At 45.5% G+C, this 25,150-nt stretch overlaps 1 protein-coding gene across 2 annotated transcripts in view; it reads right to left on the bottom strand.

The window, feature by feature from the left end:
- The window catches only part of NR1I3 (nuclear receptor subfamily 1 group I member 3), a 493,273-nt gene that overhangs the window by 280,886 nt on the left and 187,237 nt on the right, over positions 1-25,150 (bottom strand). For both annotated transcript variants that reach the window (XM_069217814.1, XM_069217815.1), the window contains exon 3: positions 21,628-21,758. In XM_069217814.1, the coding sequence (XP_069073915.1) occupies positions 21,628-21,758 (131 nt within the window). The remainder of the gene's footprint in view (positions 1-21,627; positions 21,759-25,150) is intronic.

The raw sequence follows: 25,150 nt of genomic DNA, 5'->3' as shown, positions 1-25,150 counted from the left end.
ATATTGTGGCAACTCATGAGTATGTACAAAGTCTGAGTGTGACATTAATGCACCATTTGAAAACAATGAGTTCACTGTCAACACTCCCTCCTGCTCCCACATTTCTAGTTCCCTTGTGGCAGAGACCCGTAAAGGGATATTCAGTGCATGGGGTGCCAGAGAAACTGTGTAGTGCATAGCCATCTTCGAATAGGTAAGGACCACTCACAATAGAAGTGAAATTGAGTGGAGAACAGAAGTTCCCGAACATACCAGCCCGTGTAGCTGTCCACGGTTGACATGGTCCATTGTAAAGTCTATTTCTAGTAGATTATTCCCTCCCAGCCAATATGCTAGCCATTGGAGCTCTGAATATTCCCTTACTCCTGTATTTTGGCTGTCATGAAGCCAGCCCTCCACTCACTGTTACAGGTCCTGAGCCTGTCGTATTGGACCTGTACCAGGTAAGGAATGGGGGCAATGAGCAATCTAGAGTTATATCCAGGACTGCGATGAAGTCTCCTCCCAAGACACAGGGGTAGTGCGTCCAGTCTGCCAGCACGGCTGGCAGGTGGGACCAGAACACGTCCTGTTTTGTGCTGAGCACATATATGCATCCTAGAACAAGTGGTGCACCATCTAGGGACCCCTTCAGCAGCACATACCGACCGTGTGCGTCAACCCAAGTGTCATGCACTACAAAGGGATCACACGCCCAGAGCCATATCACGGATCCATGTGCAAAGGCAGAATAGGACATATGAAACAACTGACCCTCCACTTCTTGCGCAGCCTTTGAGCTTCAGAAGCTGCAAGGTGAGTTTTCTGTAAATAAACAATCTGTGCACAGTGCAAATGGGCTAGTACCATGTACCATTTTATGGACCATGTTCAGACCCCGCACGTTCGAAGTAATAATGTTATACAACCTTAACACAGTAGACATTGTTCATACAGAATAAAACTTGAGTTATGTCCTGCATAGCACACAATACCGAAGACACATAATATAGGTGACTACATCAAAAAATTTACATTTCACCCCCCAATACTCTGTTCAGCAATGTTTTGTCATTCAAACAAACTGTTTAAAAAACTTTAACATGTTAACTAAAACAAAAATCACATGCCTACACATTTGGGGTGATCGTGTCCAACCTTGCCAGTCATTTATGATCTATGGAGTAGGAGCATGCTGCAAAGCATGGGCCACTCGGACATGGTACCCCAGTGGATAACATTATCAATAAACTTCACATAATCAGGAATAATGGTAAGCATCTGTAATATGACTACATCCGGATGCCGGAGCAATCAGACGGGGAATATGACATTCGCAGAGTGTACCATAATAATCAGTATTCAATATGAAAACATCCCACATACATGCCCCACCACCCTTTACCTGTAGAGAACATCATCCATTCCCACATGGTACTCACAACTGTTACCCCAATAAGTCACTGGCAGTCTGTGGGGTAATTGACAGGAACAGAAACATGCTGCCAATGGAGTAGGAATCTGAGGGACTGCCATGCAATGAGATGGAGCTGGTGGGCAGGGCACTGGCACAGAGAGTGGACGCCGGTTGGATTACTTCTAGTTTCCTGCCAGTACCTGATGTGGAGATGGTATCCCCTCCAAGTTTCTCCAGGCAGCTTCGTCTGGCCACTGTCGTTGAGGACACCGATGTCCATTATAAGGCAGAGTCATGTGGTCCAGTTCCACAGGGGTCCAGGAAGTGTTGCTCCAACCAGTCCCACACCAATCCGGGACAAGCAAAAACATTGGCAGGTTGTTCATGCACCACCTTAAGCTTGGCTGGAAACCATAGAGCATCAGTGAGGTCAGCCGTGCACAGGTGTCGCTTCACTTCTTGAAAGGAAGAACACGGCTTGCACAGCCAAGGTGTAGTCCCGGAACAAAGAAAACCTCACATTCTCCATGAGATCTGGAGCCCTCTCCTGTGCAGCCTGCAACAGCGATGAGTCTCAGCAGTGCTCCTGGTATTGTTTTTTTTTAGTAGGAATATCAGTGAGCCCTCTTGACTGTAAACAGGTCCGATAACCCTGTTGGGGCCAATGTGGTATGGAGCCAGTAGTCAAGATACTGAGTTGCGTGGGGTGCCCACCAGCATATCCACGATGTGAACATTATTTCTGCGGGCCCTCTTTTCTCCATCCTCTCCGCATTTCTGGAGCAGATCTACTTGTCGAATCAGTTGGCAAAGCTGTGAAGTATGTTCTGCGTGATTGGATGTCAGAGTGGCAATTGTCACCTCATTTGCTTTGGCCTTATCCGCTAACCTCCGCTGGTCATCTTTAAGTAGGCTAATGTCTGTAGTGATAACTCCCAGTCATTATTCAATAGCCATGCGTGAGTCTCGAATTTCCTAAAGAATAACATCCAACTTGTCCATGGGGAGCACCGACAGAGTGGGGTATACAAGTTTGAGGTGTCAGGGCCAAGGAGCATTCAGATGGTGAAGAGCAGGAACACATGTGTGATGCTGGTCTGTTGCTCCTGGCTTTGGTCCGTTCAACAGTGTAAGGATGGAAGATCTGTGCCACACTGAGAGGGGCTGACGAAAAGCGACCCTGTTAGGTATGTCTTTCTTGGGTGTCTTCCGGCTTTATCGTCTGTGGCCACTTCAGATAACAGGTGAGATTGTCCCCTTTAACAATTTCACATGCATGGGCTTGGCTCTAGATAGAGTATAGTATGAGCGCCACTGAGGCCAATGTTTTCAGTGTAATAAACTGAACTCTCCAGCACAGTCTGTTGTGAGCTATAGCTGCAGGTCCCTTGATTAATCACTGGCGCACTTTTGCTGAACTGGGCAGTTGTAGTCACATCACCCAGGGGGCCCAGAGTCCACCTGAGATATCCATTATTTATGTCAGGGTGTGGGTGCGGGGCTCACACTACTCAGAAGATCCACACGCACTTTCCTTTTCAAATCAACTCTCCACTGACGATGCACCAGTGGTTCTGGAGCATAGGGTCAGCGCTACTATGCCTCGGGCCTCCTGCGCTCTGAGGAGTCTCAGAATGCAGCTTCAGCAAGAGCCTAACATGTGAGTCAAGCCCCATTGTCCTCTACAGTGGAGCACCTTCTGCACACGTGGGTGGGTTGCGAGGGCATATGTACAGGTCCAAGATGCTTCCCCTGCTCCTCCTCACCTTAGCGGGCCAGGCTGCATCAACCAAATAGTGCAGTAGCTATGTGGAATCCCTTTCGCACTCAGTGCAGCTCGATGCGCATCTGCACCTCTTCTCGACCGGGACACTTCAGTCGCCCTCAGGCACCCCTCTACTAGGCACAAACTACAGTGCGTCTGCAAAGGTTCTGCCGTAACAGTTCCCGGTCCACAGCACCCGGACCCGGATATGACGGATACAAGGCTCTGGCCGATGTCGCTGCCTCGCGGCCTGGGAACAGTCAACTTTAAAGTTTTCGGCCATCAGCGACTTCACTGTCGTCGGTGAGGAATGGTAGGCACTTCTGGGATGTCAGCATGGCCCAGTCATGGTCCAATGGCACTTTTCTAGTGTGTGAAATAAGTGGATTACAAGGTCTGGGAGCCTCGGAGCTACGTGTCCACCATCTTGGGCGGCTGGCCATGCCCCCGATACAGATGTTTTAGTTATGGATAATTTTGCATTCTTTGTTGTGTCTTTGAGGGTACATGAAGCTTTAGTCAAGCATGTGTGCCCTATTGTAGTTAGACGTCCTACAGCACTGTATTATCTAATAGGTGTAGTGCTGTAGTAGAGATCTATGTGTTTTGTAATATACTTATTCATGCAGGATCACTGAAAGCTAAGTGGGAGAGTTCAGTAAGGTTGGGCAAAGGAAGTTAAGATTTTCCGGAGAAAGGAAATAGGAACTTAGGCAGGTTCACATTAATAGGTTTATGAAAAGGTCCGCTATGTAATTCATGAACATTCAGGATAGGATTATATGCAGTGCCATGCACTGAGTACAAGTACCAGAAGATACTATATAACATAGGAGATATGTTTAGTTAGTTAGTGTGGGAACATTTGCATACTTGTGGCAATTTAAAGGGCGAACCATGGACTCTAGGGAAGGGGCCCATGACCCGGGGCCCTGCCATCATTCAATAGGGGAAGGCGACCGCGTGGTCCCCCTCCCTGGGCCGATTTTGGCCTCGGGGACCCATCCTCTAGGGCGGGGACTTGTTTCCTGGGTGCCCCCGCAGGGCGCCCAGTGTGTAATGGAACCGCAGGGGGAACCTCAAGGCCCCTGCGGTCCCAGCCAGCTCCCCGCCTCCTGCAGGAGCCAGCACTGCTCTTGCACATAGGGAGCTGCATGTTTAACGGGCAGGGAAAGTGATGAAACCTCTGCTTCCAGCGGGCGAAAGCACTCGGACAGCTTTCACCCGCCAGAAGCGGAGTGTTTGCTCTGACTTGGTGGGAGCTGTCAAAGCTCTGGCCAATTCACAGTCAACAGCTATGTCCCGGGGGAGGGCACCCCGAGACATAGCAGGAGCCCGGGCTTGGAGGGGGGAGGTCCCTTGGTCATTATTGGCTCTACAAAATGGGCCACGCGGACCCCTTCCAATGTTTAACTTAGCCCCAGGGAGGTGCAGGGGGCAGCATCCCCCCTCATTTTGAATAAATTACCCCGAGGAGGTGGCGGTCCCCGGTGCTGCAGGAGGCCGTATGGGTCTCTCCCATTAAAAATAAATGTTTTGCCTCAGGGAGGTGTGGTCCTCGGGGGGGCGTGTGCCCCCGCATAGTTTTGCATCATCGCCAGCTGGAAGGTGGTGGTCCCTGGGGCTAATATAAGCTGTAGGAGGGAGGCCCAAAGCATCCCTCTCCTTTTTTTTAAGCCCCCAATGCCCCTGGACCTGGCCCACCTGGGGGCAAACTAAGACTGCCCTTTAAAAAAAAAAAATTCAAAAGCTTTTTAGCCTTGCTAGGGTCCATCGGGGAACCCTAGACCAAGGCTAATGGCTTAGGGTGACCCTATTTGGACCCTTTTCTTTTCAATTTTTTTTTTTTTTGTGGGACTCGACTGAAGCAGAGTCCCAAAATGGCCGACAACATTCCTTGTTGAAGTGTTGCCAGCTAATCAGATATCAGCAAGGTGACAGTTTGATCTTCGGAGGATCCACGTCCCTAGATATCTATATTTATTTAAACTCCAATTTCTCAAAAACTACCGAACGAGTTTACACCAAATCACAAATAGACCGCTTTATGGACCAAGGGCTAGCCTTCTGCCAAATTTGGCGTAAATCTGTCCAGTGGTTCTGGCTGTACTCTTGTTCAAAATCCCTATGGGAAAATGCAAGGGGAAAACAAGTTTTTGAACCACCACAACTCCCTTTTTCTCGGCCCCCACTTGACGGATCACCCTATAACTTTTTCATGTGGGAATTGGCTGGAGCCTGTCTTTCTGGGTGTGAGAATAGGTGTGAGAGGGTGTATCTGGGGATGAGAGTGGCTGTGAAAGTCTCTGGGTGTGACAGTGCATGCTTCAGTGTCTTAGTGCGTGCATCAGTGTCTGCGCAGGTCTGAGTGGGTGCATGAGGGTGTCAGTAGGTCTGTGATTGGGTGTGTGAGTGAGTGGGTCTGTGAGTGGGTGCGTGAGGGTCTGAGTGGGGCTGTGAGCGCACAAGGGTCTGAGAGTGGATGCGTGAGTGTCTAAGTGGGGCTGTGAGTAGGAGAAAGAGATAGAAAGAGAGAGAGAGAGAGAGAGGGAGAGAGATAGAGAGTTTTTTAGGCTTTCATGGATGATATACTTAGAATGAGATATTTCTGGACAAATTGAAAAGAATAATGTATTTGTCAATTAAAAAGAGTGAGATCGCCTTTCAGTACGAACCTTAAACTTTTGAAGTTGAAAATAAATTCAAGGAGGGAAATTATCACATACGCACCTGGAGTAGAACATTCAACTGTCAGTGTGAGTGTCTGAGATCTTAACGATTAAGCCAGAGGTGACTCCTTTTTGTGCTTTGTCCAGACATAACTATGACATTCAGCCCACACACTTTAAGAGGAAAGAGACATGAATGTTCTATTGCCAGGAAGGTTTAACAGTCTTAACAATAGTAAATGAACAGACTCAATGCCTTGAGATACTAGACTTTGAACCATCAACCTATCAACAGTCAGTCAAAGAGCTTTACCAGTAGGCCAGAAGAGACTCTATTCCGCTTTGCATTAATACTTAACTATAACATTTGAACCACACATCTTGCTAGTCTAACTCTTTGAAGTCACTGCATGGAGAGACCATACAATGACAATCTCTCTCTTTCTCTCTCCCATCCCATTATGGGATGGATGGAAGAGAGGGAGAGGGAGAGGGAGAGAGTGTGTGTGTGTGTGTGTGAGTGTGTGTGTGTGTGTGACAGGACTGTGGGGAGAGCCACAAGGCCCCTGCGGTCCTAGCCAGCTCCCCACATCCTGCAGGAGTCGGCATTGCTCCCAGAAGCAGAAAGCTGCTTTTAATAGCAGATCCCTGCTTGTGGGAGCCATGTTTTCTTCTGTCTTCCCTGCACGCATATTAGCGCACAGGGAAGACAGATGAAAACTCTGCTTTCTGACAGTGGGAGTTGTTTGACAGCTCCCACTGTCAGAAAGCAGACTTTGTTTACTTTTGCTTTGTGGGGTCTGCCAGCTCCCATCAAGCAAAAGCAAACAGCTGTGTCACAGGGGTGGGCACCCCAGGACATGGCAGGTTCCATCCCTGCGGAGTGGCTGTCCCCAGAACGAAAAATGGCCTTACGAGGGGGCAGCGCAGGCCCCCTCCAACGTTACACAGCCCCGGGGAGGTGGTGGTCCCTGGGGCTGCAGAGGTCCGAAATGGACCCCTTTCATTCTTTTTTTAATAGTCCCAGAAAGGGTATGGTCCTGGGGGTTGTGTGGGCCGGGCAGTACCCCGTACCATATTTCTCTAAAGCCCTGGGGAGGTGGTGGTACCTGGGGCTGCAGATGGGCCATGCGCCTCCACCATAATATTAATGTAAAGCCCCGGGAAGGTGGTGGTCCCAGGGGCTGCAGGGGGCTGTTCGGCCCCTTGCACCATATTTCTCTCAGGCCACGGGGAGGTGGTGATCCCTTGGTCTACGGGGGAGCCGTGCGCCTCCACATAATGTTAATAATGTAAAGTCACAGGAAGTGGTGGTCTCTCGAGCTATTGGGGAGGTGTCAGGCGGCCCACCCCACATTAAATTAGCAATGCCCCCAACTTAGCCCAACCGGGGTTTTAAATATATTTTCACTGGATACGCTGTGAATTGCTTCAAAATGTAAAAAAAAAAATGCTTTTTAGCTCTGGGACCCCAGAGATCCATCACCAGAGCCAAGGGCTCAAGGTGATGCTATCCTGGCCTCTTGCGGCAGCACTGAATTAGACCTGGTGGTCCGAAACTGAGGCTGCAACAGGTAGAGGTGCCCCGATCACGTTCACCTACCACTCCTGCTTGTCACTGCCTGCTTTGTCCGCCTGTATCTGAATAGAGCCGGCCGCAGAGCCGGCCTTCCAGTGTTTGGATCCTCGCTCCCTCCCCCATTTACGCTAAGCTTAAGCTCCATATCTTAAGCTCCCCGCTGCCTTACTATCTTCTCTGCATCTGTCTTTGCTGGCCAGATTTACTTACTTGCCTCTCCTAAGTGTCCGCAAGATGACAAAGGGGAAAGGCGTGCAGTGAGGTCAGCTCCCACTGCAGGTTGGCAGGCCGAGTCGCAAAAGCGGTCCAGCCAGGCCCGGGTGCGGCCTGCATCTGGGTGTGCCCCCAGCCCTTTTGACCCTTCCAGAGATCAGTCTTTAAGTTCCAGACACAAAGAACTGAGTGGAGCTGGTGTAGAACTGGGGGTTGTGTCGCACAACCTGAGTGCCAGCCAGCCATCACCAAACACAGCAGTGTGCTCGTGCCCCCCTTCTGCTACTGGCATAAGCAATAAGGAGATTCACAAAAAGTGTGAGGCGGTGCTGTGGAGAAGCGTAGCACTTGGCCATCTATTCTTTTGTGAGGGAACTTGCCTATCAGATAGCCCTATTAGCACCAACCTCTAGGCAGGGCTACAGAGCTCAACTCTGATTCTGGAACTTGGCGAGGCACAGTAGCTGCAAGCTTTATGTACCACTCAGCATCCTGGAAGGCTTGAGGAAGCAGAATTACCACCAGCTTTTTACAAAATCAGACACTCTAGCCCCCTCTCTGTCACAGCAGGACAACCAAATGGACCGAGAGGAGGCAGTGCCTTCATCGAATATAGAACAGACAACCCCCGATGAGGTCGGGTAAAGTCAAGGCAGAGCCAGGGACAACAGCTTTCCCAACCAGGAGAGGAAACAAGTGAAACTAAAAACGAAGGGCCTCATTAGGAGTCTGGCGGTCTAAAACCCAGACCACCAGACCCATGGAGAGGAGACCGCTGCGGAGATGGTAGTCTCCCCCTGGCACAATCACAAAGTTTCAATGGGTTGACCGACGGACACCTCAGAAATCAGAGGGTTCTGCTGGTCAACCCAGTGGAAACAGTGCAGTGGCACTGGCCTCGGCTCCTCATGGAGCCAAAGCCAATGTCGTAGCACACAGGGTGCCCCCAGCACCCTCGGAATGTGCACTGTCTATTAGAAGTCGCTCAATCTCCTCTAACAAGGTCACTACAGGTCCTTCTCCTAATAAGTCCGCCGCTTGCACAAAACAGCCTAAAATTTACTCAAAGTTCAGCTTTCTGAAGGACGCAGGGTCAGCCCTATTTTCAAGCAATGAAGGTTTTGTGGGGCTGCAGACTCCCTATTTACCCTTACTATCAGGGTGACTATCAGTATTACCAATGTGATTTCAGGACAGCCACCCTCACCTTCAACCCCTTTATCACAGGATACATCCTCTTCCAAATCACCAATAAACTGCCCAGATGGGAGCTCAGGCCATCTGTGCGCTTGCCCTATCCAGCTGTGTCTTGGCTTCCATCTGATAGTACCTGTGACCTCAGCAGCGAGAATCAAAGGAGCACTCCCCGCATTCAACTTCACAGCAGGGAGAACGGATCCTTTCGACCTACCAAGCCTCAGATCTTGTCCGTATAGGCCCCCAAGATGTCCGGTGGCTCTGTCTATCTTGTCAAGGTAGAAAACTCCAGAAATGATCAAAATCCTTCCTGCCCCCTTGGGGTCTCAGGCACCAAGGTCACAGTGGCTCATAAAGACGCCGAAGAAAAGGCTCAAGGGGGGGCTTTCATACTTAAGAACTCCAGAATGGGAAGAAATGCTGGTAACTTACTCACAGGACCTCCAACAATCACCCTGGGACCCTCGGCCGCCCATCCCTCATTGCAAAGAGGCAGAGCCAAGTGGGGAAAAATCACCACCCCTGGTGAGTGTCTGGGTGTCCCTCCTGAATATGGTACAGCTATCTGTGGAGGCTCTGCAGTACCAATCGAAAATAATGAAAATCCAGCTTTTACTCTTTAACACTATGGCTGTTTTGTGGCCGGCACAGACGATAAACTAGGGGAAGTAAATGTTCTCATTAAACGTGTACAGTCGGACGCTACATCTACACAAATAGAATGCTCCTGTACCAATATCATAGACAAGTTATCAACTCTCCACACAATGCTTACGACCTTATAATGGATTTCAAACATAACCCAGCCTCACAAGGGGCCTTGCCAACTGGGCTGCAATCAACAAACTCCAAATCACCAACCTGCCAAAGCCACACATGCCCTCCTCCAACCAATGAAGGATGCATTGGGAATGCAATTTCTAGTAGTACGGTAGGGGTGCGCACTGCAAGCCCTGTGGACTCAAGCAGTGTAAACCCAATTCCAGATAGCAGTGGCACCATGGGAAAAGCACTGAATCTGTTTCATCGAAGCAGTCAGCAGGCACAGTTGAACTGCACTCTTGCACGGATACGGCAGCCAACATAAGAAACAAAGCTAAGTATAGACAATCACAAAAGAGAGAGGGACGAAAAACTTGCTGCCCAAGAGGGAGTATAGCCCCTATTTAGCATTGCATTAAGACAAAACGGGATGGCCCTCCAAGTCCACCAAGAGCAAGAACAAACTTCCCCCTCAATTGACGCTTTAGTGGCAGAAGACCCAACAAGGGAAGAGGTCACCTCTGGGCCTCTAGAGACTAATCGCTTGGCTATATCAACCCGACAGTCCGATATTCACCCAGGAAGCACAGAGGAATTACCGACTGTGTGGGTAGCTGCCACCACTTGCTACACCGAGCTTCCATCCTCATCTCAAAGGAGCACACGGAATATAATGGAGGCAGTCACCATAAACAACATCTTGAGGGGTGAACAGCAACAGCACACGGGCAATGAGCCCAACCCATCAACAAGAGCCATTGAGCCCATAATAGTACTATGTACGGGGCATGAACCTCTATCTCCCCACTTATAGGGGCCCGAGGAGTGCACCCAGGATTGATCTTGGAACAGATGTAATCAGATCGACCCAACAGGAGAATGCATTATCATCATCAACACAAGCTTTATTCGGTCAACATAACCATCAAAGCATCATTATATACAGTCAAAATACAGGAAAAATGTCCAAGGGAATATAACAAGAAATATAACATTATATAACCATCTTATAAAATATAATCACAAGCATAACTTTATTTTTAAAAAATACTGTATGCTAAAAATAATTCATAAAAACTACTATTCTAAAAAACGACTACGTATGTGCCATGCAGCCACAAGGAACTTGCCAACTGCCTCAATCAAGGGCTTAGAAGTATCGCTCTTTAAAATCCTCATTGCTTTGCAACACTGATTCAGGCCCAAGGCTCGACAGATAGTGCGAATCCACTTTGAGCGTGGAATAGAATAAGCAGGGCAGAAAAGCATAAAATGCTCCACCATTTCTGAGTTACCATAATATACGGGACATACATCGGAAAATGGAGTAGACCCCCAACAGCTTGAAAATGATAACAGTGGAAGATTCCCAAACCGAAAACATGCATACAACCCCTTCCCCCGCAGATCAGGTATAAAATCAAAATGTGGCTCAAAGTGGGAAACCCACTTGAAATCCATAAAAGAGTTAGTAAGACGTCCATTGGTGTTACTACGGATAAACTCCGTTCTTACATAGGACCAATAAGTTGATTTCAAAACAGAACTGTGAGTTTTTTCCAAGCTTTGGGGATTTTCCCAAAAACTAGTCAATCCCAATATATGAAACCATTTAGACACATGTTTGACCCATGGGTTGGAAGTCACATTTCATCTCTTTAAAAGATTACAAAAGGAATCCCTGTATATAGCAAGTTCAGGAACAGTCCAAATCCTTATCCAGTAAAGTAGAGGTCTTAAAATTATTATATCTGTTATACGTTTGAACCCAAGGTCCAAAAACAGTGGTATTAAAGGGGTACTACGCGGGCAAGCAGTTACAGCCCTGGCAAAGTTATTTTCTCCAACTGATAGTTTTTTACAATAAAAAAAAAAAACATATTTCAGCACCAGAGGCAGCCGCTCCCTGCACCTTGGCCAAATGGATTTTAATGGCAGGAGAAACAGCTTTCGAGACTGAACTTTTATAAAAACGCAACATAGCGTCTGCTCTATGCTGAAGAAGCCCTACACTCTTGCCAATCTGGTCCTCCCAATGCAAATTACTTGATATCCTCACACCGAAGTAATCTATTGAGTGAAACCGAGTCAATAAAGACCCATCCAAGTCAATGGTGCATCTCCCATGGGAACCCGGGCCAAGCACCATTAACTTAGTTTTGTTAGCATTCAACTTCAAACTATAATCCAAACAAAAAGATTTAAATATATCAACAAGAATTTGAAGACCCATCGGAGTCTTAGAGATTAGGAGTGAATCATCGTCAAAGAGTAAAATAGGGATCTTTTTAGCATTCAATATAGGGGCATCATTCTGACAAGAGAGCAATATTGGTACCACCTCATTAATAAATAAAGTAAATCAAAACTGGGCCATAACACAACCCTGGTGCATGCCCTTCTGAATGGGATTTTTTTCTGCCAACTGTCCTTGGTCTTCCCACCTCACTTGTGCATAAGTGTTCTCATGTAATCGCCGTAGAAGATCAACTATGTTAAATGGAACTTTTAGCCTAAGTAGTACTTCCCATAGCTTCTCTCTCTGGACCAGATCAAAAGTCCACGAAACAACATATAAAGGTTGCTTGGCAAGAACTACGCACTTCCAATATAGAAGCACCAATCTAAATACCTGGTCTATTGTACTGGTTTTGGGGCGGAACCCCTCCTGCAACAGAGAAAAAACCTGGTGATCTTGTGTCCAATTCATAAGTCTCTCCAAAAGCTGTTTTGCAACAAAATCTGGAGATTATCAATGAGACTAATGGGTCTATAGTTAATAGGCAAGTTAGCATTTCCTTTTTTATAAATTGGAATTATTTCAGCACCTTTCCAGGTACTCGGGATAGCACCACCGTTGGCAATCTTTTTTGAGAGCAGATTTAGATACCAGGGCCAAATAGTTGGGTCTGATTTATATAAATCTCCAGGTATTTTGTCTGGTCCAGGCGCCTTGCCTGATTTTAAAGAATTAATCGCATCTAATGTTTCCTCAAAAGAGAAAAAAAAAAAAGTCAACTGGAGTTTAAGTATCCTGGCCGGATGGGTCAAGGCTATCACTGGAAGTAAGTGGTAAAGAGGAGGCTGAATCATAAAAACTGCTGTTAGATGGATTCGGGGAAGCAGCATAAAGTTGGGAAAAGTGAGTTACCCAAGTCTCTGGTTGTATATGATTCCTAATGCTGCACTTATTCCCTCTTTGTCTTTTGGATAGTAACTCCCAAAATAACGTGTTCTTGTTTAATTTAATTGCAACAAGCAGATCCTGCCAGACAGAATCTTCCCATACCTTTTTGGCGTGGATTGTGGCCTTTTTGTATGTACATCTAGTCGATCAAATCTCCCCCAGGGAGCCTTTTATGATTGCAGTTTTTAGTGCCAACTTTGCCTTAGCACAATCCTCATTAAACATCCTATTTACCATCATATTATGAGCGACAGATTTAGAAGAGATGTTTTTATAGAAGAAACTCTGCAGTTTCTTCAACAATGATTTATGAATGCTAAGGATGGGAATGTTGCTTTCTTCATATTCTTGATAATCTGCCATCACATTGATAAAAGCTTTATAAATCCCAGTTATTAAATAAGGGTTGGACAATACCTTCGGCCAACAAACTCTTCTATGATTACTGCTCGGCAATGGAGTAGGAACCACTGTACATTGAGTGTGTGAGGATCTCCTGAATACATCTCCACATAGGGTAAGAAGCAAGGGATTATGGTCGCTTTCGCCGCTGGGTTCCACCTTCATATCTTTCAATAGAGGCCACAACCTAACATCCACCAAAAAGTAGTCAATAGTACTGGAAGAGATACCTCTTTTGAATGTGGGCGCCATATGTAAATCTGAGGGCGTGCGTCCATTGCATGCCCTAAGCCCATATTTTAGACAAAGTGTAGCCAACTGAGTGACCACACGGAAATGAGTACATTGGCTGATATTCATTCATTGCGGGATTCCCCACAATTCATCTTCTTCATCAGTTAACCCATTATTAATCATCGAGGGTTCAAAAGTGTAGTTCAAATCTCCTCATATTACTAACAAAAACGAGGGGTGCAAAGAATCCAAAAATTCAAACAACTGACATAATGTCTGAGACTCCAATCCCCTAGATACCGAACGGGCATAAATATTAATTAAAATGATCCTAAAATCCTGATGGAATGTAAGTTGAACTCCCATAATATTCAGGGAATCTATCTTTAATGGTGAATAGTCACAGTGTAACTTCTTATTTAATAACATCAATAAACCTCGTTTTGCGCGACCTAAACCCTTCTCTGGAGGTTGGGCAGGGAGAATGCATTATCATTTCACCAAGGTCCATGGGGACATAAAAACTCCTCCATTGTTCAGCCACACCAGCGGGTCACTACCAAAGTGCTAAACTTCGTTCCAGAATATGTCTTCAGAGGAAATCATGACGTCCTGAATAGGGGCCATATTCTTCAGCTTTTATCATCAATCCCAAAATTAGCCGACTTGATATCAATGGATCTTGCGGCAATTGAATTTGTGCAGACAGACTGAGCACCCAGAGGGGAAGCAACCAAGGCCACTTGGTCCTAGACTGAAATCTCCCAGAGAGTGCTCTCGGAATGGTCTAACTTTGAGAGGTGAGGCATTAAGACTTCTCCATGCTACAATCCAGGATACTCCCTGCACCTTCTCTCCCCTGGCCAACCTAGCGGGCGAGCTTAGGAGCAAAAGTCAACCTTCTCTGTGCTCAGGGGAGCAAGGGGGCCCTTATCAAGGCAATTGATAGCCTTCAGTGACAAACAGGGCCTAGCAAGCAATGAAACAGAGGTATTGAATGGGGGAGCAAGATGGGCCTCAAGAACAATCATTTGCTCACCTATGAGAATATGACATAGCTTGGTCCAGAGGCCATCAGACGGTGCCAAACACTGCTCCCTGCACTTGTGCTCCTGGAACATTAGTGGCCTCACTACAAAATTAAATGATCCTGATTTCCAAGATTAGGTGCGACCATTCGATATCATTCTCTTTCAGAAGACCTGGCTTGCCGAACCTGCACATATTCAAGGCTTTATGAACTTTTTTGCTCCCAATGTGAAAGGGGCCAAATATCGCCACCTCTCAGGTGCCTTGGCAACATTCGTTGCATAGCCTCCGCCACAGCATTGAATGTCAAATGTCCTGGACTCAACATAATCAAATTTGTAATCTCCGTCAACAACACAGAACTTGATGTGGTCCTCATCAATGCTTATGTCCATCCAAAAAGCAAGTCAATGCCCTCCACACAACTAGTGCAGGAACTCTTGAGGATTACAGAGGAGGAGGGCACTTTATACTTTTTCATCTTTGGGGATTTTAATCTGAATCTATTGGGCTCCTCCTTGAGCGACATTGTAATGGCCAAATCCTCAGTTTGGGAGGTAGCCATGCAAGGTAGCAATACATCTGGGTCCCAAAATAAAATTGTACGCCGACTGCTGGATGACTTTGGAGACCTCAGCTTTAGGGCACTGAATGGAAGGTTCTCAGGAGACCATTACCCGGCTGCCACATTACTCTCCAAAATCAGCTCAACAATGGACTACGCATTTGTCACCCTCCCACTATTTCAATATGCATGTGCATATCAAATTATCTAAAGAACTGACAGTGATCATCTCCCACAGGACCTTCTCAGACGGCTTATCTGCTTTGAGTCACATCAGGGAGGCACTGGACACTACTTATACCATCAATTACAAGCAGATTTAAGTCCTCACCGGCTACTCTCTGGGATCTGCCCGTGGCTGCAGCGGACATGCTACAAAGATCAATGGCACTGTCCTCTGATGCTGTGTCCATGTGGGAGTGTTGTACAAAAACACTCCGGGCTACGTTTGCAACATTGGTCAAGTCTAGACCTGCTCACTCAGGCCACTCTAGCAATAAATCTATGGCACAAGCTGCACAACTCATGCTGCTTAAAAAAGGCAGTAAACAAATCTCTCAAAACTCTGCGAAAAGGGCCAAAGAATGAAAGTCTTCATGTGGTACAAAGACAACAGAAAACCCAGCTACAAAAACATAAGTGGGCTATCAAAAGAGCACAGTATGACTATCTCTGGGCCAACTGTCCTTGGATTTAAAATACAATGACAGCGCCAGATTCTGGGCTTCCGTCAATAACTACTGTGGCCCGAATACAGAGGTATTACCTCCCATACCTCGGAGGCCACTTGGGCAAAGTTTCTAATGGAACACTTTAACCTTCTGGAGACCGGAATGCCCTGCAGGCCACTCAGGAAGCCGCAATTTCAATTCCTCCTACAGGCTAAATTGGGCCAATGCAGACACAATCAAGTGGCGGCAAATAGCTAATGAGCGTATGGAGGAAGCCCCAAGCTCCAACGGCATTCCTTCAGCAGTCTTCCAACACAATGCCACTTTTTGGGCCAAAACCCCAATACCATTTTTTTCACAGATCAGTTGTTCAGGGGTACTGCCTGCCTCATGAATGGGCTTGATCATTTCACCCATATTTAGGAGCGGCAATAAGTCTCTGCCAACAACCTATTGTCAATCAGGGCTAATAACAACGAGGCAAATATTTTGCCAGGACTTGAAGAACTATCACTCTGGCCCTCCAGCAATTCTGTCATCCCATTTAATCAAACGGGCTCCTTAAAATGTCAGGCACTGCAACAAACATCTTGGCAATCTCTCTTCTAATGGATGCAGCAAAAGGTGCCAAAATGCCTTTCCACTTTTGTTTCATTGATTACAAAGCGGCCTTTGACTACGACAACCAGGGGAAGCTTTGCAGCAAGTTGCCAAGCTGGAATATATCTCAAGCCATGGTAGACATGCTGATCTTGCTCCATAAGGATACATGGGTGCAGGCCAAGCTGGGTGCTGGCACGCTCTTCTCTAGGAAAACCTCAGCAACTCTTGACTTGAAGCAGGGGTGTGTCTTGGTGCCAACCCTTTACAATCTCTTTTTTGCTGACCTGAGACAGCAGTTGCAGCCTTGCAATGCCCACACTCCAAAATTAGGGGGTACGGCAATATCCAGCTTTCGCTACATGGATGACAAGGTTTTGGTCAGCCACACTGAGGTGAGCTGCAGCAGCTGCTCAATGTTACAAGGACTTACTCTATTACCAATGGCCTGACAATGAATCTTGAAAAACAAAGACCATGATGAATAACAACAAAAAACAAGCTCCAACATGGTTCTGGGGGAGGTGCCTGGATTAAAAACATGAAAGAGTACAATTATTTAGAGATCATTTTAGATAAAATGTCTCTTTCATTGCCCAGAAAGAAGCAATCAAGACAAAGGGCCTGATTCTAACTTTGGAGGACGGTGTTAAACCGTCCCAAAAGTGGCGGATATACCACCTACCGTATTACGAGTTCCATAGGATATAATGGACTCGTAATACGGTAGGTGGTATATCCGCCACTTTTGGGACGGTTTAACACCGTCCTCCAAAGTTAGAATCAGGCCCAAAAGGTTTGGCTGTGACTTTAATACTCAAAAACCTCAAAAGGAAATTGGCAGAGCCTTCACTAGCAAGCCCTCTTCAAATAGTACAAGCTAAACTAATAACATTTTATTCAGGAGCAAACTACTAAGAGGCAGACACATTACAGTTTTGGACAACACGCTCATATAGAATCATCTTTTCTCTTCCCTGTTTGAACTCGCCTGCATAGATTCGGCTGGAGTTGGGCCTGCTAAAACAGATCCTGGCTAGGTGGGGAGCCTTCCTAATATGCTGGAACAAATTCAGGAAAGGGGAGCACTACACACTGAATTATCTCCTATGGACGGAGCTGTACGATCGGGACCTGTCACCAGAAAGGGCTACTCCTCAGGAATCATTAGCAATCACTGGGCTGACAACTTTGGGATGGGCCAACTAACCATCAGGTCTTCAGGACGCTAGTTTGGAAATCATTTAAAATCTGCTCACTCGCCGAAGACAAGACTTCATGACTTGCTGAGCCCACGGACAGATAATACTAAACAACTACAAGACTCTAGCTCCACATAACTATTTTAACACTGAGTACCCAGCCTTTGTTAAGTAGCAGTTTCTATGGTACTGGTTGGGGCTGTTGCCCTCAAAATGTCATCTTACCACCTGGGTGGGGGAGGGCCTACCTCACACCTAACAATTATGTGGCTCCAGAAAGGGAGACTTGCTCCACCTGCTTTGCTCATACAAAGCAGAACTGGGCGAAAGGGGACAGCTTTTAAAAGTCCCCTTTAATCAAAGAGGCATGCGCACATGGAGGCAGACAGTGCTGCCTTGCTTTGATCAAGGGGACACGTAGCTAAACTGCTATTTTTACCTTGTTTCACTTTTGCCGGCAATGACTTGCGCTAGAGCAGAATGATATCTCTCCCTAGGATGGCCCTGCGGGGTCCAGTGGCAAACTAATCATGTGTATGGTTTTGCTGCGATTGAGTGGGAAGGTCTGCTTGGCTTTGGTCACTGTGGGAGGGCGAACCTTAGTGGCCTGGCTTCCCTTTTCATGACCTGTTGCCCCCCCCCCGGGTGCTTTTCTGTCTTTGTACTTTAACTTAGGGGGTGTCTTGGTCTCTTGCTGTCTCATCACTCTGAACTGCTGACGGACAACTCCGGCTGCACCAGTGGGCTTAGATTTAATTTGTCTAGCTCCCCCATGATAGGCTGCTTAAGGCTGGCTGTCCATTTGTAACTTACTGGCTGTGACGCACACCTGTACAGTGGAATTGTTACGTTTTGTATTCCTTGTTTGATGTATGGGGTCTGTTCGCTAATACATGGGACTTTTAACTAAAACTAATGAAATTTGAGGAGGTTACTCGTAGCCACTACAGAAATGGTATTTTGTGTTTTAAGATGCTGCATTTTATTGGGAAGGTTTTATATAACTATGCAATTAACATATAAATCTGAAAAACCTACGGCACATAGAGGGTTCAAATAAATGATGTGTCTTGTACTAATTATATCAGCTTCATGGTGCGGGAGGGGGTGAGCATTAATGTTTCTCAGGTTTAAAAAGTATCTTTTCTAGTAAATGTTACTTGCAGCAATATCTGATGTACTAAGATGAACTATTTCCCCATGTTAAAGGAACACTCTTTTGAACTTTGAAGAGGTGTTATGATGTTTGAATATGATTTTTTGCTGTACTATTAGCATGCCAAAAGCTTTTGCAGATCGGATCGTGTAGGGCCTCTTAAGGACATACCAGGCCATTGGCTTGGCTTTCCGTGTAATCTGTTGGCTCGTCCACCCTCTAGCAGACACACACTATTACAAACATTCTCTCTCATGATACAGAAACTCATACTTTGTTTTACACACGTACACGCCCACGAGAAACACATACACAGACATGCACACACTTCAGTGCCATTCAGTCCTCCTTCACTCTGCTGCAGTCAGGCACTCTGCTCATAAATGACTTCAGCATGGAGTGACACACTAGGATGGGCACTGATGTGAACTGTTGTGATAAAATAGAAGCTTTGTGCTGCAGTCATTTGGGATCAGAGAGCCTGGCTGTAGTATAGTAGTGGATGGGTGATTGGCACAAATAAACATCAATGAAGTATACAAGACGGTGAGGCCACACGCTCACCACTACCCTGTGAGTAACTCTGCCAGCCAAGTACACAGCTAAGCTACTATTGCCACATGAGTGAACCATATACGGTCTGGAAGCCTGTAAGAGAAGCAACTCCTCCCAACTCCCTCTTAAAACAGTAAAGAAAGTGTGAAGATGAGTAGAGCCCACTGCCCACAGGTAAGGGCCAACCTCTGCCAACATGACTCGGCCAGGCCACCCTGCCCCAGCTCTTCAAAGTCTATTAACTTCACTTGAGGCTGTCTTGGACCACCGCAGGGAACGCCTCAAGGCAGAAAATGTTAAAATACCTAAACCGAGGCCATACCACACACATGATGTAATGTCCATAGCTTGTGGCTCAAGGTCGACAGACTATTGCCTGGAAAATTCAAGTTTATATCCCCACAAAAAACACAATCTTGAGCCTAATTTAAAATTATGCTGCTGCGCTGCTTTTATATTCCCACCTTGTTCTTTTTCCTCCAATGAATAATGGGGCTCCTCCCCTTACACCCACATACACCACCCACCCTTGCTTAAAAGAGAATCACCCCAAACCGCTTCCGATGTTTGAGCCAGTGGCTCCCCATCCACTATCTAGAAACTGTGTATAAAAAAAGGACCCAAACCATCCCATTTGGTTCCAGTTCCACTGAGGAAGGGAGTGCTCTGCAGAACACTCAAAGAATTGCTGAGTGAGCAGGGCTGGTGTCTGCCTGACATCAAGCCACCCATTGGTAAGGGGACATCACTGGAAGACTGCACTTTCTGCTGGAGAAGCTGAGGGTCTGTCTAGGGCCTAGTTACCTGCCGGCTTGCTGAGAGAGTGAGGAATCCGCCTAACCCTGCAGTAGGAGAAACAGACCAGAAGTCCTGCATGTTCCTAGCTTGGTGAGTACCCAGAGAAAGCTGACTGTCTGAGAGAGCAAAGCCAAGAGTGGCATGTGCTTCAGTAGTGTGTATCCAGGTCTTTCCCCATGGCTCCGGGTGAGAACAGCGAAAGACTATATACATTGGTGAAGACGTGAGCTGCACTCATTTTCCCCTCCGAATGCTACTGGGACCGCACATAATTAGCACAGGTCCCCACCTGCTGTCGAAGATAGCCACTATAACAGCAAACTGTTTTCTGCCCACTATAACACTGGTGGGTAAGATAAAGAGTCACTATTGAACTATTTGGGCATTTGAACTTGTAAGCAAATGTAATCAGAACCTGAGTCTTATTCATGCTTGTACTAATGCTTCCTATGGGACAATCCTAAACAGGGTCACCCAGGTGAACAGAGCACAGAAAGGCGGGAGGGTGTAACAGCCATAAAGAAACTATGACCAGGGATATCACCCTGTATTCACAACCGAATTGTGTAGCATTGAGTATAGATGTGTAATTAACAGTAGCGTCTTTTGTAAAAGAGTGAAGACTATGCTGGATATTAAAGTTACTGTATCTCTTGACTTATTAGTGAGTTCTCACCTTGTGCTGACCACACTATCACCCTGAGAAGCCTGTGAACCAGGTGTGGAAATTATTTTTACTTGGTGCAGTTGCAGAGCCATGGTAGCATGGAACACATGACACCAGTGGCAAACATCCTCAACCACTACTGTTTCGGCCCAGTAGCCCCCGTCTGTCTGGCCTATGACCCAGCCCCACTATTGATCATAACTGGGACACGGTGCTATGATACAAATTGTTAAAGTCTTTAACATTATCTTAAGCAACTGTCACCAGATAGAACAGTAACTGGTGCTGAGTAGGAATGAACACAGAGGAAGGTAAAAATTAACCATACTTATGTAACAGAGCACAACTATGCAAAATAAAACAAAGGAATCACTTGTAACTATGGAAACAGGTTATAATGGTTTGTTACAACTTTGAAGAGAGAGTGGAGGTCCTTCAGGGTTTCAAAGTACAACATATAAGTTGATGATTAATGCCAGTCCAAAACATCGCTCTAATTAAAGTCCTGCACAATAGGTGTGAACCTCACACTTTAAGACTTCCCTTAAGTTGCCCTCATACACTTATCATACATGTGTTTCAATCCAACAAATAGATATTATTTAAGGAAACATGTTTTCTTTATTTGGTCTTGAACTTTAAATGTCTCTTTATGGTGGTCCCTAAAAGCTCAGTTTTATGAACTAATTTGCATTGAAAAAAATAGGAAATTCTTTAAGCCAGTGGTTCACATCCTGTGGTCTGGGGACCCTTGGAGGTTGACGAAGCCTTGTCAGTGGGACCACGATTGCTTAGAAAATTAAATAATATTAACAGATTAGGTCCCCAGCTTTCAGTAATGACTCACTGGTGGGTCCCCGGATTCCAATAATGAGTCAGTGGGGGTCTACAGAAGTCAAAAGGTTGGGAACCACTGCTTTAAGCTTTAAGCACATCCCTCATTGTGCCATTCATAGTAAAGAAATAGGATGCAGACATACTTTCCTTCCTCATCCCGGCATCCAGGCACTTCTGAAGCCTGCAGGCCTGGCATTGTCGGCGTTTGGTTTTGTTGATAGTACAGCTTCTTGTGAACTGGCAAGTGAAATTGACTCCTTTGCTGACAGACCGCCTGCAGGTGGGGGTCGGAAGCCAATGTGAAGATCAGGAGAGGGTCATTGTGGGGAAAAAAAGAAAGCAAATTAGGACAGGAAGATAATATTGAAATGTGTTGTCCCTTTTTGATGAAAACATACATAAACGAAAATAGTGTAATTTCCAGCAGCATGCACAAATATAATGCAAGCCCTCTTAATATTCTTTGAGGACAACTTTCCATAATAGAAGCTTAAAAAATAGGACGCTTGGCAATAAGTTCATAAGAAACAAATTCAAAGGCTACCTTACAATATGTTCTTTGAATCTTCAGAATATTTGATCCCACGATAGATGGTCGACTACTATAAACAAAAAAATACTAGACCTATTTCAGTTCTAAACTTTTTGTAACCAGAGAAATTATTGACAATGCCACACAAATTAAAAAATGATCAGCTGAAAACTCCCACTTCAGAAGAAGAGAAGACAGATGAAAATATGTTGGCCAGGATTGTCTTATAGCATTAGACTATCTTTCTAACAGAGCATTACACAATGTTTCTAACAATACAGTTCATCTCCTATGTTATGTTCTTATTGAGGTGTTGTTCTTTCTTCCAAGTTATGCCGAACTGTACAAGACTGATGTTGAGTATAAGACTTCATGTTGAGTTCTGACCTTGTGCTGACCACACTATCACCATGATGGTGAAATAGTTTGATATTTGTTCAAACTCAGTCCCTTCGCAAAGATGAGTTAAACAAAACATTTTTATGTTAGTTATGAGGGTACCAAAATTGATACAAACCTCTGTCACTTAAGTCAAATAAAGGAATGAAGTATCCAAGTCTAAAATATGCACCAACATGTTATCTGTACATAGGCCAAGTTTCTGCTGTTTCTTCTCCAACACTTTACCATGATCTTTGCCTTCTGCTTCTGTACCAACCCATCTTTTGTGGTTGTGTGTGATTTATTAGAAAAACGATTTCACTGAATACCATTACTGAGAAACCATTTCACCTTAGCTGTCTAACAGAAATTTGCAGGATGAATGGAATTTACCATTTCATAGAAACCAATTCATAGAATACCTTTTTTTTTTAATAAAAAAAACGTCTTTTGCATGCTTATTTGTTCAAGGTGTAAATGCAAGGGGTGCAGGTCTTACTTTCAGAAACAATTTTGCAGAGGTATTTATTTCAGTGCTTTACTCATGGGACATTATTTTGGATGTCTATCTTTTAATTTGTAAAGGAATTACTTTGGATGCTTTTAATTCACAGACCTCTCTGCGGCATCCTTCCCTGACCACCTCACAACCCCTAAACACCATCCATCCTTGGTCCTAGAACCCTCATCACATCTAAACTACATCAATCTGCGAAACTTAAACCCCTTTCTACCTCTAAACTCCACATATCCTTGAACCATAAATGCCCATGTACCTTTAAACTCCACCCATCCCTAACTCCTTTCTACAGGTGGAATTTACATATCACTTAACCCTTAAATACCTCACCACCTCTAAACTCCTCCCACCTCTGTACACTAAAAACTCTCACCACCCTAAACTCCACCTATACTTGAAATTCAAAAACCCTTTCTACATCTAAACTTTTCTCTTACATGAACCTTTGAAACCCCCTTACCACCCTAAACCCCACCCATTCCTGGACTCTAACACTCTTTCTGCCCATAAACTTCACCCATCTCTGACTCCTAAAACTCTTCCTCACCTGTAAAATCTACCCATCACTAAACCTTAAAACCCCTCATTAACCCTAAATGCTGCCCATCCTAAAAAAAAACAGCAACACTCCTACTCTCCCATCCATCCCTAAACCCTAAAAACCCTCACCACACCTAAACCCAACTTATCCGGAAACCCCAAAGACCCCTCATCAACCCTAAACTCCACTCATTTCTGATCCTTAATAAATCTTCACTAACCTTAAACTCCACAAATGTCTGACCCACAACAAAACCCTTTCTACACTTGAAATCCACCCACCCTTGACCTAAAAAAACAACCACATCACCCGAAACATCACCCATCCCTAAACACAAAAACCTGTCACTACCCATAGATTCCACCCAAGTTTAATGTACTTTTGAATTTTTCCTTAAAGGTTTAGAGCATTTCCTACTCGAGGAGACTAAGCCACTTGTGTACAGTTACTAAATCGCATTGTTATATAACAAGCATTGCATGTCATACTTGCTCCACGGATGAAATAACTTTTTTGAGCCTCACCATGAAGGCTTTAATTAGTGAGACCTTGAACAAAGGAAGGTGGCTTTCTATTTTGTAAAAAGGCAGCAATTGCAGCAAGATGTACTCTTATAGATGTGAAGGCTAACCCAGCCTTTTGTAAATGAAGCAAGTAAGCAGACAATGTCTTTTACAGTTGCTGTGAATGGGTTAATTTGTTTTGAATGAGAAAGTATCTCCTACCCAAAGTATCCCCCATGTACCAGTATACCTTGACTTACCACAGAAAAAGATCTTGCATTAAACTGAATGTAGGACATATATTTTTTGGCATCAGTTGTGGCCCATTCCTGCCCTTGAAGCATATTGATCTGGCGTTAGTGAATTAATGGCTACACAGCATAAAGAGGATCCCCTGGTTTCGAACTGTAAAGTCACTACTGCTGAAACTGGGGAGGTTAATAGTTATCTAATCCTAGAGTGTATGAACTCTCTCCCAAGAGCCTAGATTAAAAGCCATTTCTGCGAGTTTGTGAGGGCTAAAATTGTACAGCAGTGTAAAGGAAGATTAAGGTTAGATTTCATTGATGTAAAACCTAGGGCACTTTATGATGAGATTATTGATTAAATCACTCCACCAATAGCACACAAGCTATGCCTCCAGTTTATATATGATACCCTACCAACCAAGGTGTTTAGTTCTAAATGGCATGAAAAGGGGTAGGGGATGATCAGTTCCCAGCCTGCTAGGGGGTAAGGAAATGTTGGATCCTTGTTGGACCTGGCCCTTTTTACAGGGTCATCCCCAAACTTTTTGCCTTCCTCCTCCTATTTTTTCTGACCTCTTTTGTTGGCTCTAGGGCTCTGAGCACTTAATCATTGTTGACCAGTGCTAAAGTGCATGTGCTCTCCCTTCGAAATTTACACCTAATTGGCACATTTACTTCACCTGTATCCCTATACCCAGGGTCTGTACATTAAATGCTACTAGTAGGCCTGCAGAGCAGCTTGCGCCACGCACAGAAGTAGCCTTTCAAACATGTCTCCGGCCTCCTACCACAGGGCCTTCATGCACAGTTTACTGCCACAGAAACCTCGTATCTAGATTTACTTGCCAGGCCTGGACCCCCCTTTTTACTACATATAAGTTACCCCTAAGGTAGGACCTACCTAGCTCTATGGGCAGGGTGCAATGTACGTAAAAGGTAGG

This window comes from Pleurodeles waltl, chromosome 12, assembly GCF_031143425.1.
Source record: "Pleurodeles waltl isolate 20211129_DDA chromosome 12, aPleWal1.hap1.20221129, whole genome shotgun sequence".
Classification (NCBI taxonomy): Eukaryota; Metazoa; Chordata; class Amphibia; order Caudata; family Salamandridae; genus Pleurodeles; species Pleurodeles waltl.
Note: the sequence above shows the minus strand (reverse complement) of the source record. Positions and strands in the feature narration are given on the sequence as shown.